The sequence below is a fragment of the Oncorhynchus keta genome, chromosome 5, assembly GCF_023373465.1.
Source record: "Oncorhynchus keta strain PuntledgeMale-10-30-2019 chromosome 5, Oket_V2, whole genome shotgun sequence".
In the NCBI taxonomy this organism is placed as follows: domain Eukaryota; kingdom Metazoa; phylum Chordata; class Actinopteri; order Salmoniformes; family Salmonidae; genus Oncorhynchus; species Oncorhynchus keta.
Genome location: NC_068425.1, coordinates 18,407,692 through 18,426,585, shown reverse-complemented (window position 1 = coordinate 18,426,585; position 18,894 = coordinate 18,407,692). Strand labels below are relative to the sequence as shown.

Here is an 18,894-nt window from a genome sequence, read left to right as displayed (position 1 = left end):
TGCCAGACGTGTCCCCCTGCTTAAGCCAGTACATGTCCAGGCCCGTCTGAAGTTTGCTAGAGATCATATGGTCAGATGAAACCAAAATATACGTTTTTGGTAAAAACTCAACTCGTCGTGTTTGGAGGTCAAAGAATGCTGAGTTGCATACCTACTGTGAAGCATGGGGGTGGAAACATCATGCTTTGGGGCTGTTTTTCTGCAAAGGGACCATGACGACTGATCCATGTAAAGGAAAGAATTAATGGGGCCATGTATCGTGAGAGGAATGGGCCAAAATACCAGCAACAGTGTGTGAAAACCTTGTGAAGACTTACAGAAAACGTTTGACCTCTGTCATTGCCAACAAAGGGTATATAACAAAGTATTAAGATAAACTTTTGTTATTGACCAAATACTTATTTTCCACCATAATTTGCGAATAAATTCATTACAAATCCTACAATGTGATTTTCTGGATTTTTTTCTCATTTTGTCTGTCATAGTTGAAGTGTATCTATGATGAAAATTACAGGCCTCTCTCATCTTTTTAAGTGGGAGAACTTGCACAATTGGTGGCTGACTAAATATGTTTTTGCCCCACTGTATATACAGAGAAAAGAGTCGGCCCGAGAATTGAACCCTGTGGTACCCTCATAGAGACTGCCAGAGGTCCGGACAACAGGCCCTCCAATTTGACACACTGAACTCTTTCTGAGAAGTAGTTGGTGAACCAGGCGAGGCAGTCATTTGAGAAACCAAGGCTGTTGAGTCTGCCGATAAGAATGCATTGATTGACAGTCAAAAGCCTTGGCTTGAGGTGCCCCCATGACCAGCTCGGAAACCAGATTGCATAGCGGGGTAAGGAACGGTGGGATTCGAAATGGTTGGTGATCTGTTTGTTAACTTGGCTTTCGAAGACTTTAGAAAGGCAGTGTAGGATAGATATAGGTCTGTAACAGTTTGGGTCTAGAGCGTCTCCCCCTTTGAAGAGGGGGATGACCGCGGCAGCTTTCCAATCTTTAGGGATCTCAGACGATATGAAAGAGAAGTGGGTGATTGCTGTCACTGTAGCCAGCTGTCAATCAATCTTCTGTCAATGTGGTCTCTTAGTATCACTTTGTCAAAGTTCCCCACCCTTTTAGTGTTTCATTCATAAGACCTATTTTTGGCATTAAATGTGTTTCAAAACATAGAATATGTGGAAACACCTTAAGCAGTTGGCTGCATAACTTTCTGCACTCCCCTTTCTCACTCAGTAGATTTCCATACACCCAGTTCTAATATGGTTAATATGTCTCAGGATATTTCAACATTTCAAATTAGAACCCAACATCGTAGACTGCAGCATTAACTGCTATTCCTGTGTAATTTCATATTTATAAAGGATTTATAAATGTAAAGGTTGTATAAGCCTTCATTCACATAATTTGCAGCTGAGTGTGTCTACACTCGTAAGAAGCAGGTACTGTGATATGTGCTGTAGCATTAATGTATGTGTAATGTGAGTACAGGGTCTCCTCCCTGGTCCCACACTATGCAGGGGTGTGGATCTGACTGAATATTTACACCCAGTGATTCATGCCCCCCTGTGTGTTGATCTCTGGGTCATCCTCACATAGTGTACGACAGAGACATCACTGGGACAAAAGAAGAATTATACTGAAAATAGGGCGAGAGGGATTTCATGACAAGAGGGGGAAATCAGAGGCTAAGATAAGAGTTACATGGAAAAGAAAGAGTGGTTGGGAGAGGGAGTGAAGATTGAAAAGCAGAAACAGAGAGAAAGAGATATTTAAAGAAGGAGCCCTAGAGATGTTTTCTGGAGGACGATCTAAGCTCAGCTCACATCTCTCTCTTTTGTACCCATTCTACTCTCCCCCTCCTCCACTCTTTCACACAGATCTGTTATCTCTCTCTTCCTCTCTCGCTCTCGCTCTTACTCTCTCTCCCTCTCTCTCTCACTCTCTCTTTTTCACACACACACACACACACACACACACACACACACACACACACACACACACACACACACACACACACACACACACACACACACACACACACACACACACACACACACACACACACACACCCTGAAGGCATGCCAAACTACCAACCTCTCCATGCTACAGTACCTCTCATATGCCAGTTTCACTCTCCTCCCTCTCTCTTCACTCACCCCCTCTCAACCTTTCTCTTTTCCTGTCCCCTCCACTCCCCACGCCATCCCTTCCTCTCTTTCCTCCCTCCATCCATGTACACCTCCTCTTCCTCTGCTTTCCTTTCTTCCTCCCACCACTGGGATCTGTACGGCCAAAACAATGTACAGTGAGACGTACTTGTTGTTAATTTAATCTCCCATCCCTCCTCATCCATCTATTTTACCTCCTCCATCTGTTATTTTGCTCTCTCATGCTTTCATGCTCTCTCTCTGTCTCTGTCTCTGTCTCTGTCTCTGTCTCTGTCTCTGTCTCTGTCTCTCTGTCTCTCTTTCTCTCTGTTCCTCTCTTTTGTCTCTGTCTGTTTCTCTCTCACACTCACACTCTCTCACACTCTCTCACACACACGTTTCTATTGACTATTTTCTGCGCTGTCAAATAGTCACATGATCAGCTTCTGGCTGGCAGAATGAGCAAAACATATTACCTCTAATGTTGCTAGCTATTCGACATGTGAGTCTGAAAGATGTTGAGATGGATCTTATGAAAGAAATGAAGAGAAAGAGGGAGAAGGATGGAAGAAAATTACACGTATATTTTTCTTCAACAAAGCTATCTCCATTCCAGCCTCACTAATCTCCCATTCAGCTCACCTGTTTGTCTGGCACAGGCCTGAGATCAGGATAGACCACAGCCCTGCCAACTCTACTGTAGTCTCTAGCTGAGCTATAATTAACACTGACCTGCTGTCAGCTGCATGGATGGCAACATCTACCTAGGAGAGATTTGGTTGTTGACACACAATAAGAGTATAGTAAGTTTTATGTAATGAGGGCAGCACCAACTCCTTAGACTGAGGATGCCAGTGACAACTCTCTCTTTGTTGTTGCATCATGTCTTATAGTGTGGAGGGCAGGAGTAATCTCTCTTCTCCACATGCATTGGTCAGTACCCTGGAGAGGGGTGTGTGTTTTTAAAGGTTACACAATATCCATTTGAACCCCCCTCCCAGCCCACTTTACAATCAGTTACAGAGGAGCCTCCCAGCTCAACATGCGATTCAGCACACACCAACACACACACACAAACACTTGTATGCACACAGGGTAAGGTAAGCAAGTTGAAGGGAATTTTCTTTAATCTACACACTTAGTGAATAATAAAATCATCTGTTATTGTGCCCTCTACCCTCACATAGTGAATGTTGTTTTTGTGACTGTGGAGGGGGGAGAGGGGGAGAGAGGGGACTTCTGCTGCTACCACCACCACCCCTAGTCCTGCACCTGTTCCCTGCATTCCCCCTCCTCTCTCCCCACGTCTCCTGTCATGTCTGGGCGGTTCAGTGTAGCGTGTGTGATGGCAGTAGAGTGGAAGGCTGTTGGGGGCTCTTAATGTACAGCATGTGTTTGACGTGGGCCCTTGTGCCCAGCTCTCCATCTGAACCCGCACACCCCACCCAGCAAAACACAAAACTGCTCTTTCAGAGTACACTGCTTCAGCAGCACAAAGGGACATGGCTGTTCCTCCTGAGAAAAACATACTGTTCGTTGAGATAAAGCTATGTACAAATATTTCAGCTGACCCTGTGTTAGAGTATGGTGGTCAGTGATAGTGAGCATCACGCTACACAGTCTTGTCCACTCAGCATGGGAGTCCATCTGCAAAGTTGTCCTCTCAGTAGGGGTTGAGGTCTGTCAGCAGAGCTTGGAGTGATGGAGTAAGGTTAGACCGTGTACTGTAAGATGGAGGGAGAGAATGCATCATACATGGAGGCAGAGAAAAGCATGTTGAAAAGCAAACGGCATCTCTACAGATGTAGGATCTTAATTTCCTCATTCTTTTTGTTGCTGAGATTTTTTCTGCCCAGCAGTAAATTAAAACTTCAAAGTGTATTTGAGTTTTAAATAGGCTTCTAAAGTTTGTCATTTCCACTTAGAAATGTCAGAATGGATTTTCTCTCACGAAAAATGCATCAACCCCTACAAAAATGTCCACACAATGATTCACATTTTCTGTTGATGCAGGATTATTTTCCCGCTGCAGAAAACAGACTCAAATTAAGATCCTACATATGTAATCCCCCATAACATTCACAAATCATTTAACATACATGACATAGGTTGTTTACAGGCCTGCTTACACATGAATGGCAGGCACACAGGTCAGGAATAGTATATTATCTACTCTTTAGGGAGATACACTGAGTGTACATTAGGAACATTAGGAACACCTGCTCTTTCCATGACATACTGTAGACTGACCAGGTGAATCCAGGTGAAAGCTATGATCCCTTATCGATGCCACTTGTTAAACCCACTTTAATCAGTGTAGATGAAGGGGAGGAGACAGGTTAAAGAAGGATTTTTAAGCCTTGAGACATGAATTGTGTATGTGTGCCATTCAGAGGGTGAATGGGGAAGACAAAATATGTAAGTGCCTTTGAACCAGGCAGGTGCCAGGCGTGTCAGTTTGAGTGTGTCAAGAACTGCAGTGCTGCTAGGTTTTGTCACTCTCAACCATTTCTCGTGTCTACCAAGAATGGTCCACCACCCAAATAACATCCAGCCAACTTGACACAACTGTGGGAAGCACAACTTGGTGTAAAAATGGGCCAGCATCCCTGTGGAACCCTTTCGACACCTTGTAGAGTCCATGGCCCAACGAATCAAGGCTTTCTGAGGGCAAAAGGAGGTGTGACTCAGTATTAGTACGGTGTTCCTAATGTTTTGTAGGTTCAGTGTCAACAGCGGGCCTTACCAACCCAGTCTTGAGATCTGAGATCTGAGTTCTTGTGTCAGTATTATAGGGAACATGGATTACAATATTTTTTTTAATGAAAGGGACAAAAGAAAAGATTCAGGATTTACACCCAAGGATTAGGATTAGGATGTGGAGTTAGGATTATGATAAATGTTTTATCTGGAAGCTTGAGGTGAGAGTGATGGAGTATTCCCTGAGTTTAGTGGCTTAGTCTAAATGGTGTCTTCAAGTACTTTATGTCTTTCTGGTCTGTCCTGAACTTGTAAACACAGATGTACAGCTATGAAATATTCACCAGAGTTAAAACATTCCATGTTAGAGAACAGCTGGGAAAATACGAGTGGAGGAGACGTGGAGAACAATAAACCCTAAGGGGAGACTGAGGGGAGAAAGAGCGAAAGATCGTTTTAGGAGGTGAATCAGGGGTTTGAGAGAGGGGAAGGTAAAGGTTAAGATTTGAGGAAAATGAAGAAAGACGGGACATAAAATGTGACATGTTGAAAGGAAAATATATACACACAATGTGAAATTCCTAACGTCATATTTAAGCAAGGAGGTGGAACAGTAATTTCAGAAAAGGGCAAAATTGCTTCCTGTCTGTGTCATTTTGAATACTGGTGCTGTGAGGAGGTGTATGACAGGCCAGCCTTTGCTGCAAAGGTGAACAGCAGGGTAACTGTGTTCAGCAGTGTTGGTGTCACGACTGCTACTCAAACTGTGGTCATTGAAGGTAAAGAGAATTATCTCCCCCTGTGTTTGAGTGCTAACAATGCAAGATCCTGAGCAAGAAAGTATCTCTCTGCGAGGGATGCAGGTCATTTTGAAACGATTCCACCACAAACAACACATAACAGCGCTAGAACAACACTAAAGTGGGACTAGCGAGCACAATAGCTCCCTGGAAAACACCTGATCAGGAGAACATAGTTGTATAACTGTATAACCACAGTCAGGAAGCCTGAGCGAATGTCCACTTGCTTAGGCTCGGAAACAGAATCGTTTCAAATGTATTGCTTCTAAACTATTCAGTCTTATGAAACATGCTTAATAACTTCAATTACCTTGAAGGAAATGAAGAGGACAAACTGTTTTAACATCCATCATCACATTAGATAGTCCCTGGCCACGACCCAGAAGTGTGTGACTAAGAATAAAGGAAGAGCGTTCTAGTTGGACGGGTGTTGGGCGCTGCGCTCTGCGGGTGGTCCTCAGCTAGCTCCACGTCAATTAACACTTAATGATCTTAGAATAGAGGAGAAGAGGCACCTGTCACTCTGCAGTGGGCAAGTTCCTCCTCCAGGCTAGAGGAACCATCATTTCCTGTAAAATAAGAGAATTAAAAAACACCATCCTAACTGCACAGGCTGAAATTCCATGTTTTCTTTTCTTAAACAGCTCTTACACAATAAGTGCATTATCATTTTCACAATTTCAGTGTTATTTTAACCTCATAGAGTTGAAATATCAGGTATTTATTTGAAAAATCTTCTTCTTTTTTTTTTACTATTCTGCCCCTTTTAAAGGATTTTTTTCATACTGGTTGATATTAAAAGGGACCGGCCCACATTGTAAACAGTAATGCCATGTTTCACATTGTGACCATCACAGGTTAGGAATTATGACTGACCAGGGATTGGTTGATATGAGTTCCGACAGCAGCACAGCTGGACCAGTCAGATACAAGCACATTGATGTGCGTGAGAGAGAGATATACTGTAGACAGTGATTGAGTGTGAGAGAGGGAGGAAGAGAGAGACAGAGAGAGAGAGAGAAGCAGAGGGAGGTTGAGGTGTCAGGGTGTAAATAATGTGTCTGAACATCACCAGTCCAATGAGTCAGATGAAAGTGAGACTGGCACAAAAAACAACAAACCCACAACTGGATTTGGACAAGAGGCCACCTGAATGGGCATAATGTCCTCACTACGGTTACTGTGTCTTATTGAACAATGTACTGCTAATAACACAATGATATACATTTTCTCAGATGTCTTTCAAATGCATTACTGTGAGATAGACAGTTCTCAGAATGTAATGATTCAAATCCAACCCAGATCCCTCCCAGATCATATGTAAAATAATGGTACGGGGAAATGATATGACTCACTCCTACTTCAAAATATCTCTGTTTCTCTCCAGGCTGTTGGGGATAAAGATACACAAAGAGAGAATCACATTAGCTTGGAATGTGATAAATCAGGGGCTTTGGGTATCATTGTTGATAAGTTAATGTTGCATCTGGAATAGCCTACATTATTGCAGATGTGTTACTTAAACATAAACCTACTCTGCATACTCATTGTCAGGATAGAACATACAGTTAATAAACAGTATAATTTAATATAACGCCAATTATAAAGTATACGTTTAGCTCTTATGTATCTTTCAGTGATGTTGCTGGTCATCATTAGTTCTTCATTACTCTTACAATGATCTCCCTTGATGTCACGTCCTGACCTTAGAGATCTTTTATTCTCTATTTTGGTTAGGTCGGGGTGTGACTACGGTGGGCATTCTAGTTTCTTTATTTCTAGGTTGGCCTGGTATGGTTCCCAATCAGAGGCAGCTGTCTATCGTTGTCTCTGATTGGGGATCATACTTAGGCAGCCTTTTCCCACCTGTTTGGTGTGGGATCTTGTTTGTGTATAGTTGCCTTGAGCACTGCATAGCTTCACATTCATTTCTTTATTATTTTTTTGCCAGTTCACGTTAAATAAAGAGGATGAACCCAAACCACGCTGCACCTTGGTCCGATTCTTACAACAACGTTCGTGACACTTGAATCATTCTGAATGAGGACAATATACCTCCACACTTTATGCATTCATAAATCCTGCTGAGAGGAAATGAAATTGCACAATATTGTGAACTCGTCTCTACCGTTATATTCTTCACCATGACAACCGCTCATGGCATAACATGTCTCTCTCTCAAGGGAGGGTAGAGAGTGAAGACAAAAAATATATTAATATCTGAGTACCCTAGTGTGTGTGTGTGTGTGTGTGTGTGTGTGTGTGTGTGTGTGTGTGTGTGTGTGTGTGTGTGTGTGTGTGTGTGTGTGTGTGTGTGTGTGTGTGTGTGTGTGTGTCGCAGATGTCGGCAGTGTCTATGGTCAGAGGGAGATGGAGCACAGATAATATCCTAAGGGAGTGTGAAGCTGAAACATGTCCCCTCACCCAGCACCATGTCCCTAGCTAAGTGGAAGGAAAGGGGCTATTACTATCCCTTCACTTCCATGATAAACGAGGCCATACAGCTAAGATTTATTGTGGGTATTTGAGTTACAAAGTCAGATGCAGCTCCATTCCACCATACAGTGTATATTCCATGTGAAACAAAAAGTCATGTAAATGTATATGTTGGTCTATTCAATATGTGGGAAAATATTACATGTAGACACCATTTTCATATATATTTTTTAAACTGTAGGACGACTTGCTATTGAGTTGATATCTCAGTAGTGTATTATTATCTCTGATATCCATGGATCTGCCTATATATAAGAAAAACCCTGGAATCAGACTTTGAAAATGTCACAGGGGATGTCAGCTCATATAACTGGTTTGGAGGATACTTATGATCACATTCACACTACTCTTCATACACAGCATCCAAAAATAACCCACTGCTCCTCCGTAGTAGACTCAGGCGCGCCGGCACCGATACCAATGCAAGCAGTTCTCCCTCTCCCTCTAACTCTCCCTCTCCCTCACACTCTTTTCACCCTCCTCACTCCCAGTCTCTCTTTCGCTCTCTGATATTCTTTGTTTTCTCTCTTCATGTTGCAGAAGAATTCTATTTATTCTGTCTTTATTCCATCTTCCTCCTCTCCCCTGTAGATGCTCCCTTCTCTCGCTCTCTCTTCCTCCAGCTTTCTCTCTCTCTCTCTCTCTCTCTCTCTCTCTCTCTCTCTCTCTCTCTCTCTCTCTCTCGTACTCCACTCTCTCTCTGTCTCCCGCTGCACTGGTCAGGCTTACAGTAGGTGCTCTCTGCCTCTATTGATCTCTTCACCGGACCTCTCTCTCGCTCCCATCACTCCTATGCCTCTCTCTGTGGATGAGGGGAACCGGGACTTGACTCTCCCTCCTTCCTCTCCTCCGCCACCTCCTCCTCCTCTTCTTGCCTAACGCGGGGATCATGTTCTATTTCCAGCTGGTGATCATGGCAGGGACGGTTCTCCTGGCGTACTACTTTGAGTACACAGACACGTTCCCCGTGCACATCCAGGGCTTCTTCTGCTACGACAAGACGTTCTCCAAGCCCTACCCCGGCCCGGATGACACCAGCAAGATACCCCCACTGCTGGTCTACTCACTGGTTACAGGCATCCCCTGCTTCACGGTAAGACCATGTAGTTAATCCTGTGTGTGTGGGGGGGGGCATGAGTGCATGTATGTGTGGTATTCCAAGGGGGTGTGTTTGAGTACCTGGATGTGTTTTGTATGTTTACCCGATCCTATGTGTTTGTTTGTGTCTCGGAGGAGAGGGGCTATGGTCCTGTATATTACCATTCATCATTTGTCTGAATGTTGGATCCTGTCTGTCATTTGGTGAGTCAAAGCATCTCCAGTGCATCTCTGCTTTATGACAGACATGGTGAACAGATTGGTGAGCCACGTGGAGCCCCCTCCCTCCATTTCAGAGCCTGTCACAGAAAGGTGTGTGTGTGTGTGTGTGTGTGTGTGTGTGTGTGTGTGTGTGTGTGTGTGTGTGTGTGTGTGTGTGTGTGTGTGTGTGTGTGTGTGTGTGTGTGTGTGTGTGTGTGTGTGTGTGTGTGTGTGTGTGTGTGTGTGTGTGTGTGTGTGTGTGTGTGTGTGTGAGTGTGTGTGAGTGTGTGTGTGGTCAGCCAGGGAGGAGAGCTCAGGCTTGTGGAGAAAGCTGTGTATGGACAGATATAAATAGAGATTGGGTGAAGATAGTCACACCACGTAAAGATGTATTGGAAACAAACAGAGTCGGAGAAATGATTGGCGAGAGAGTGAGAAAACAGAACATGGAAACAGCAACGTTTTAGAGGCTGTCAGGGTGATATGGTCAGTGGGTTTTATTTGAAAGTAATAGACAGAAAGGTCAATTGAATGGAGATGTGAGAAGATGAGACAATAAAGAGAGACAAAAAAAACACAGAGATGGTGGATAGAAAAGAGATGGTAATGTGGATGGAAGGGTACCAATGTTGTGGAGCTGTTAGTGTGAGAGATTCAGTGGGCGTAAAACATGGAGCACCTGGCACTGAACAACACAGGCCAAACCTGCTTCCTTATTTCAGACAACAGACAATACTGGCCTTAGCTGAAAACCACCACAATAAAAGACCACAACAGCTTTAAAGTGCATTAACCAAGATTTGACCTGGGTCAAGCTTCATTTCACTGCATCAGAGCACAGCCAAAACCTGACCTAACCTTAACTGACAGGGGCCAAACATGTAACCAGTGGGCAGGCATATTCATGACACCTCCCGCCTATAGTACCTCTGTCATTTTGTTGTTGACTCTAGTCTAGAGGCATTTGATCCCTTTTCCCAACAGTTACAGTACAGTGCACCAGTCAGTCCTTTACCTTTGCTTGTTGACCAGTGTATTTGGGTCAGAGCCAGTTCTCCATGGCTAGTAGTTGGCACTATCCTCCTCACTCATCTTCCCAGGGGTCCCCTCTTTCCTAATTAAAGTAGTCAGTTATCCTTTGACATCTCAGCTCTGCATTAGGAGCCAGTCCCCTGCTTAGAGGCCAACAGTATCCACACAGACCAAAGAGGGTTTGGCCACTTTCACGCCACGTCTGTGACTTTTCAGTTGCCGCTTGTTGATAATTGACCCCTTTCCTCAGAATGCTGCATTATGTATGAAGTACTACTGTATGAAGGCCCTGTACAGTGATCCGGTCACAGATCTCATAGCTGTTTTACACCGTGTTGGAACTTTGTCCCGAGTGTCTGTGGTGGTCACCAGTCCAGTGGTTAGACCTAGTATTTGTAGAAATGACATCGTGATGATGTAGTGTCAGGATCCAGTGGGCTCTACTAGAAAAGGTTTGTAAGTGATCTAGGAAAAAGTGTGAAAAACAATTGTGAGGGTGGATGATGAATGGGCAGCAGTTGATATCGCGCTGAGGTAATGACAGGATCCTCTACACCAGTGTTGTCACACTGAGGTAATGACAGGATCCTCTACACCAGTGTTGTCACGCTGAGGTAATGACAGGATCCTCTACACCAGTGTTGTCACACTGAGGTAATGACAGGATCCTCTACACCAGTGTTATCATGCTGAGGTAATGACAGGATCCTCTACACCAGTGTTATCACGCTGAGGTAATGATAGGAACCTCTACACCAGTGTTATCATGCTGAGGTAATGATAGGAACCTCTACACCAGTGTTATCACGCTGAGGTAATGATAGGAACCTCTACACCAGTGTTATCATGCTGAGGTAATGATAGGAACCTCTACACCAGTGTTATCACGCTGAGGTAATGATAGGAACCTCTACACCAGTGTTATCACACTGAGATAATGACAGGATCCTCTATACCAGTGTCATCACGCTGAGGTAATTTATTTTGATGTTTTATTTAACTAGGCAAGTCAGTTAAACCTTTTTGGGATAGTGGGCAGCATTTTCACTTTTGGATGAATAGCGTGCCCAGAGTGAACTCCCTCTTACTCTGTTCCAGATGCTAATATATGCATATTATTATTAGTATTGGATAGAAAACACTCTGAAGTTTCTAAAACTGTTTGGATGATGTCTGTGAGTATAACAGAACTCATATGTCAGACGAAAACCTGAGAAAAATCCAACCAGGAAGTGGGAAATCTGAGGTTTGTAGTTTTTCAAAGCTTGGCCTACCAAATACACAGTGTCTATGGGGTCAAGTTGCACTTCCTAAGGCTTCCACTAGATGTCAACCGTCTTTAGAAACTTGTTTCAGGCTTTTGCTATAAAGGAGGGGGGAATGGGAGCTGAATGAATCATGCGTCTGGCAGAGTGTCTCAGGCTCGTGACGCGCGGTCCCGACAGAGTTAGCTCTTGTTCCAGTGGTTTTCTTCAGACAATGGAATTCTCCGGTTGATGATTTATGTTAAAAACATCCTAAAGATTGATTCCATACATCGTTTGACTTGTTTCTACGACCTGTAATGGAACTTTTAGAGTCTTCATCTGGACATAGTGCTCGCGCCTCATGAAGATGGATTACTGGGCTGAACAACAAGAAGTGAACAACAAGTGGCTATTTGGACATAAATGATGGACTTTATGAAACTTTATGGAACAAATCAGCCATTTATTGTCAAACTGGGATTCCTGGGAGTGCCTTCTGATGAAGATCATCAAAGGTAAGTGAATATTTATAATGTTATTTCTGACTTCTGTTGACTCCAACATGGCGGATATTTATTTGGCTGGATTGGGCTCTGAGCGCCGTACTCAGATTATGCTTTTTCCGTAAAGTTTTAAAAAAAAAAATCTGACACAGAGGTTGCATTAAGGAGAAGTCTATCTTTAATTCTGTGAATAACACTTGTATCTTTTATCAATGTTTATTATGAGTATTTCTGCAAAATCACCGGATGTTTTGGAATCAAAGCTGAGATTTTTGGATATAAATATGCACATTATCGGGAAAAAAAACATGCATGTAATTGTGTAACATGATGTCCTATGAGTGTCATCTGATGAAAATTATCAAAGGTTAGTGATTCATTTTCTGCTTTTTGTGACTCCTATCTTTGGCTGGAAAAATGGCTGTGTGTTTTTTTGACTTGGCTCTGACCTAACATAATCATATGTTGTGCTTTTGCTGTAAAGCCTTTTTGAAATTGGACACGATGGGTAGATTAACAAGAATTTTATCTTTCATTTGCTGTATTGGACTTGTTAATGTGTGAAAGTTACATATTTAAAAAATATATATTTGAATTTCGCACACTGCCTTTTCAGCAGAATGTTATCGCTAGCGGAAAAAATTCTTATTTTACAATGACTGCCTACCCCGGCCAAACCTTACCCTAACCCAAATGATTCCCGATGACAGCCAGTTGTGATACAGCCTGGGATTGAACCAGGGTCTGTAGTGACGCCTCTAGCACTACAGTGCAGTGCCTTAGACCACTGCGCCGCTCAGGATGACAGTATGCTCTACACCAGTGTTTTCCAACTCCAACAGTACACATTTTTGCTATAGCCCTTTGACAAACACATCTCATTCAATTCATCTAGGGCTTGATGATCAATTGGCAAGTTGAATCAAGTATGCTTGTCAAGGGTTGCAATAAAAATGTGTACTGTTGGGTGTACTGGAGGACCAGGGTTGGGAAACTCTGCTTTACACAGAAGCAGAGCTGATTCCCTGCAGGGAGCCAGACCCCATGGAGTTTACATTCAGCTGGAGTGACGTCATTCTGATGCTGGCTTTTGATTCAATGTTATCTCAAAAACACTGCTTTTGTGTTTGTGTGTTTGTGTGTGTGTGTGTGTGTGTGCGCGTGTGCGTGTATGTGCGTGCGTGTGTGTGCGTGCGTGCTGTGTGTGTGTGTGTGTGTGTGTGTGTGTGTGTGTGTGTGTGTGTGTGTGTGTGTGTGTGTGTGTGTGTGTGTGTGTGTGTGTGTGTGTGTGTGTGTGTGTGTGTGTGTGTGTGTGTTTGCGTGCGTGCTGTGTGTGTGTGTTTGCGTGCGTGCTGTGTGTGTGTGTTTGCGTGCGTGCGTGCTGTGTGTGTGTGTGTTTGCGTGCGTGCTGTGTGTGTGTGTGTGTGTGTGTGTGTGTGTGTGTGTGTGTGTGTGTGTGTGTGTGTGTGTGTGTGTGTGTGTGTGTGTGTGTGTGTGTGTGTGTGTGTGTGTGTGTGTGTGTGTGTGTGTGTGTGTGTGTGTGTGTGTGTGCGTGCGTGCTGTGTGTGTGTGTCAACTGAATTATTCCAGAAAAACAAGTGAACTTTAAAAAGACAGCTGCATTTATTTATTTATTAATGCATTCCATCCAGTAGGATACTGTGGGCTTTTACCCCAAGGCTGTTGCTGCATTTGCAGTTACTGTGGCCCCCGCTCCACACACAGATAGTCACACACATACACTTGAGTTTGGTTTATTTGTAGGGAATCTTAGAAGTAGGTCTGAGGCTTAATTACATTTTACATTTTAGTCAATTGGCAACTTACAGTTAGTGCATTCATCTTAAGATAGATAGGTGGGACAATCACATATCACAGGCATAAAATTAACACTTTCCTCAATAACGTAGCTATTTGTAGAGTCAGAGCTAGAAAGGCGGGGTCAACTGCTGTTTATGTTTTTTATTTCGTTTTTTGGGGGGGCAGGGTCGAGGTGAGGAGGATGATTACTTAAGAAAATGTTTGAAGAGGCAGGGTTTCGAATGTTTTCGAAAGATGTGCAGGGACACTGCTGTCCTAGCTTCATGGGAAAGCTGGTTCCACTATTGGGGTGCCAGGACAGAGAAGAGCTTGGACTGGGCTGAGCGGGAGCTGCCCCCCGTAGGGGCGGGAGGGCCAAGAGACCTGAGGTGGCTTTGATTGGGGTGTAGGGTTTGAGCACAGCCTAAAGGTAGAGAGGGGCAGTTCCTCGTGCTGGTCCGTGGGTGAGCACCATGGTCTTGTAGGGGATGCGAGCTATGACTGGAAGCCAGTGGCGTGTGCGGAGGAGCGGGCTGACCTGAGAGAACATGTCTTATAGTAGATTCTATCTGACAGTTGATGAGTGTGTGTATGTGTGTGTCCACATTGTCATGCAGAGATGTAGTGAGATCTGACGCATCATCCCAAGAGTCCTTTATTGGTTCCCCCCATCAAAATGTCTGCCTAGATAAAGAGATGGATCCTCTGCTTAACCTGCCCTCTCACTTCAGCCTTAATGGACTACCACTTGGCCTACCAAACCTGCTCACCAGAGAATACTTTTCCAGCATATACTGTATTGTAGGCCTATGAGAGAAATACTGAATCTGGGGTGAATCCCAATACTCTACCGTGGCAAATCATCCTCTTCTACTCAAACAGTTATCTGAGAGGACAGAACAGATGGAAACGATGTGCTTAGTGCCCATTATGTGTGTCTCATTGAGGAGAAGCTGAATCGAACAGAAACCTGAGGAATTCACACTAGCAGTCCTTGGTTTTGCTAGCAAATAGGCTCATACCATTGCACGTCTGCCCATCCAGTCTCTTCGTATCAGGAAAGGGTAATGGGGATGACAGGTAGCCCTAAGGGAAGAGAAGCGAGAGTTTTGGGACTAATCCGTCTGTGTTTAAAATAGACTAGAGCAGGGATAGTCAACTAGATTCAGCCATGGGCAATGTTTTTTTCTTGAGTGGATGGTCGTGGGGTTGGAACATAATTACAAATCATTTGTAGACTACAAATTAACTGCAAGAAGCCCAAACAGAATTAATATTTGACTAAAACAATAATTTCATCAAACCTTACTTACATGTTTATACGATCACGTGCCTCTGTTATTCTTGGGAATACTTGGAACAGATCTCCGAAATTAAAATCACTTGGAGCTGATTTCCTGGTGTTTATACAGTATTTTATGTCCAACAATGAAAATGATAAATAATACAAATTTAATAAAAAAACATACTTTTTATTTGTCAGAAAATGGCCCAAATTGGCACAGGCTTGCCAGTTGGGGAAACCTGGATAAGAGTTACCACCCTTACTTTAGTGACATCAAAGTAATAAGGGATTGTGTGAGTAAGATGTCATCTAAGATTAGCGTCTCTTAACAGTTAGCCTTTAGAAATGGAGGTAGATGCCAGCTTTATCTGTTAAGGTTTTCTTCCTCTAAAGAGGAGGTGTAGCAGGGATCGGACCAAAATGCAGCGTGGTTATCTTCATACATCTTTAATAAAGATAATGACGAATACAATACAAAACAACAAACGTAACATGAAAAAACCTAAACAGCCTTATCTGGTGCAAACAAACACAGAGACAGGAACAATCACCCACGAAACTCTCAAAGAATATGGCTGCCTAAATATTGTTCCCAATCAGAGACAACGATAAACACCTGCCTCTGATTGAGAACCACTCTAGGCAACCATAGACTTACCTAGACAACTCTACTATACCACAATGCCATAACCTACAAAAAAAACCTAGACAAAACACACCACATAAATAACCCATGTCACACCCTGGCCTGACCAAAATAATAAAGAAAACACAAAATACTAAGACCAAGGCGTGACACTATCGGTGAGCTCTAGAACTGCTTGCTCAGTACAGTTCCATCAGGCCAAGTCGAAGTGAGATCTCATGCACATGATCCAACTGGCAGACAGAAAAGTTTGAAGGAGAGGAGAACCAAAATGCAGCGTGGTAAGTGTTCGTCATATTTTAATAGAAAACTGAACACTACACAAAATAACAACGAAGAGAAAACGAAACAGTTCTGCCAGATGAACAGACACTAAACAGAAATTAAACACCCACAACCAAAATGGGGAAAACAGGCTAGCAAAGTATGATTCTCAATCAGAGACAACGAACAACACCTGCCTCTGATTGAGAACCATACTAGGCCAAACAGATAGAAATATAACATAGAAAAAAGAACAGACTACCCACCCCAACTCACACCCTGACCAACCTAACACAAAGACATAAAAAAGGAACCAAGGTCAGAACATGACACTGGAGATCTGGTGCATACCACTCGCACCTCTTCCTTAGGCTCAATGCCCACATTTGCCCGGCACGGGCGGAGCGCAGGAATAGGACGCACTGCACCCTCCCAGCACCCTCCCAGCACGCCGAGCCGGCGCAGGATACCCTGGGCCGAAACGACGTACCGGAGACCAGACACACTGAGCCGGCACAACAAGAAGATGTTTTCTCTCCTGCGTCTCCCTGCTGCTCAGAGGCTGGGAGGGGTGGGGGTGGGCTAGATCAGCTTTAATATTGCAGATAGATTGTGGCTTCCATCAATGTAATTGTCTGCATATTTTCCAATCCCCCATATATATTTTTTGTAAATATATACACTACCGTTAAAAAGTTTGTGGTCACTTAGAAATGTCCTTGTTTTTTGAAAGAAAAGCACATTTTTTGTCCATTGAAATAACATCAAATTTATCAGAAATACAGTGTAGACATTGTTAATGTTATAAATGACTATTGTAGCTGGAAATGGCTGATGTTATTATGGAATATCTACATAGGTGTACAGAGGCCCATTATCAGCAACCATCACTCCTGTGTTCCAATAGCACGTTGTGTTAGTTAATCCAAGTTAATCATTTTAAAGGGCTAATTATTCATTAGAAAACCCCTTTGAAATGATGTTTGCACAGCTAAAAACTGTTGTTCTGATTAAAGAAGCAATAAAACTGGCCTTCTATAGACTAATTGAGTATCTGGAGCATCAGCATTTGTGGGTTTGATTACAGGCTCAAAATGGCCAGAAACAAAGAACATTCTTCTGAAACTCTTCAGTATATTCTTGTTCTGAGAAATGAAGGCTATTCCATGCAAGAAATTGCCTAAAGACTGAAGATCTTGTACAACGCTGTGTACTACTCCCTTCACAGAACAGCGCAAACTGGCACTAACCAGAATAGAAAGAGGAGTGGAAGGCCCCTGTGCACAACTGAGCAAGAGGGCAAGTACATTAGAGTGTCTAGTTTGAGAAACAGACACCTCATAAGTCCTCAACTGGCAGCTTCATTAAATAATACCCGCAAAACACCAGTCTCAACGTCAACAGTGAAGAGGCGACTCCAGGATGCTGTTCTTCTAGGCAGAGTTGTAAAGAAAAAGCCATATCTCAGACTGGCCAATAAAAATAAAAGATTAAGATGGGCAAAATAACACAAACACTGGACAGAGGAACTCTGCCTAGAAGTCCAGCATCCCGGAGTCGCCTCTTCGCTGTTGACGATGAGATTTTTTAAAAATCCTTAGCAATCTACACACAATACCCCATAATGACAAATCGAAAACAGGTTTTTAGACATTTTTGCAAATGTATTAAAAGCAAAAAAACGTATTTACATAAGTATTCAGACCCTTTGCTATGATACTCAAAATTGAGCTCATGTGCATCCTGTTTGCATTGATCATCCTGTAGATGTTTCTACAACTTGATTGGAGTCCACCTGTGGTAAATTCAATTGATTGGACATGATTTGGAAAGGCACACACCTGTCTATATAAGGTCCCACAGTTGACAGTTCATGTCAGAGAAAAAACCAAGCCATGATGTTGAAGGAATTGTCTGTAGAGCTCCGAGACAGGATTGCATCAAAGCACAGATCTGGGGAATGGTACCAAAAAATGTCTGCAGCCTTGAAGGTCCCCAAGAACACAGTGGCCTACATCGTTATTAAATGGAAGAAGTTTAAGACTCTTCCTAGAGCTGGCCACCCTGCCAAATTGAGCAATCGGGGAGAAGGACCTTGATCAGAGAGGTGACCAAGAACCTGATGGTCAGTCTGACAGAGCTCTGGAGTTCCTTTGTGGAGATGGGAGAACCTTCCAGAAGAACAACCATCTTCTGCAGCACTCCACCAATCAGGCCTTTATAGTAGAGTGGTTAGGCGGAAGCACTCCTCAGTAAAATACACATGACAGCCCGCTTGGAGTTTGCCAAAAGGCACATAAAGACTCTCAGAACATGAGAAACAAGAATATTTGGCCTTAATGCCAAGCATCACGTCTGGAGGAAACCTGGCACCATCCCTACGGTGAAGCATGGTGGTTGCAGCATCATGCTGTGGGGATGTTTTTCAACAGCAGGGACTGGGAGACTAGTCAGGATCGAGGCAAAGATGAACATAGAAAAGTACAGAGCGATCCTTGATGAAAACCTGTTCCAGAGTGCTAAGGACCTCAGACTGAGGATTGAGGTTCACCTTCCAACAGGACAACGACCCTAAGAATACAGCCAAGACAACGCAGGAGTGGCTTTGGGACGAGTATCTGAATGTCCTTGAGTGGCCCAGCCAGAGCCCGGACTTGAACCCCATCGAAC

At 43.5% G+C, this 18,894-nt stretch overlaps 1 protein-coding gene across 5 annotated transcripts in view; it reads left to right on the top strand.

The window, feature by feature from the left end:
• The window catches only part of LOC118383652 (phospholipid phosphatase-related protein type 5-like), a 53,439-nt gene that overhangs the window by 18,163 nt on the left and 16,382 nt on the right, over positions 1-18,894 (top strand). For 3 of the 5 annotated variants that reach the window (XM_052518922.1, XM_052518924.1, XM_052518923.1), the window contains exon 3: positions 9,053-9,241. In XM_052518922.1, the coding sequence (XP_052374882.1) occupies positions 9,053-9,241 (189 nt within the window). Of the gene's footprint in view, positions 1-8,640; positions 9,242-18,894 lie in introns of those variants that run through there. The other 2 variants (XM_052518925.1, XM_052518926.1) reach the window with 1 other exon arrangement.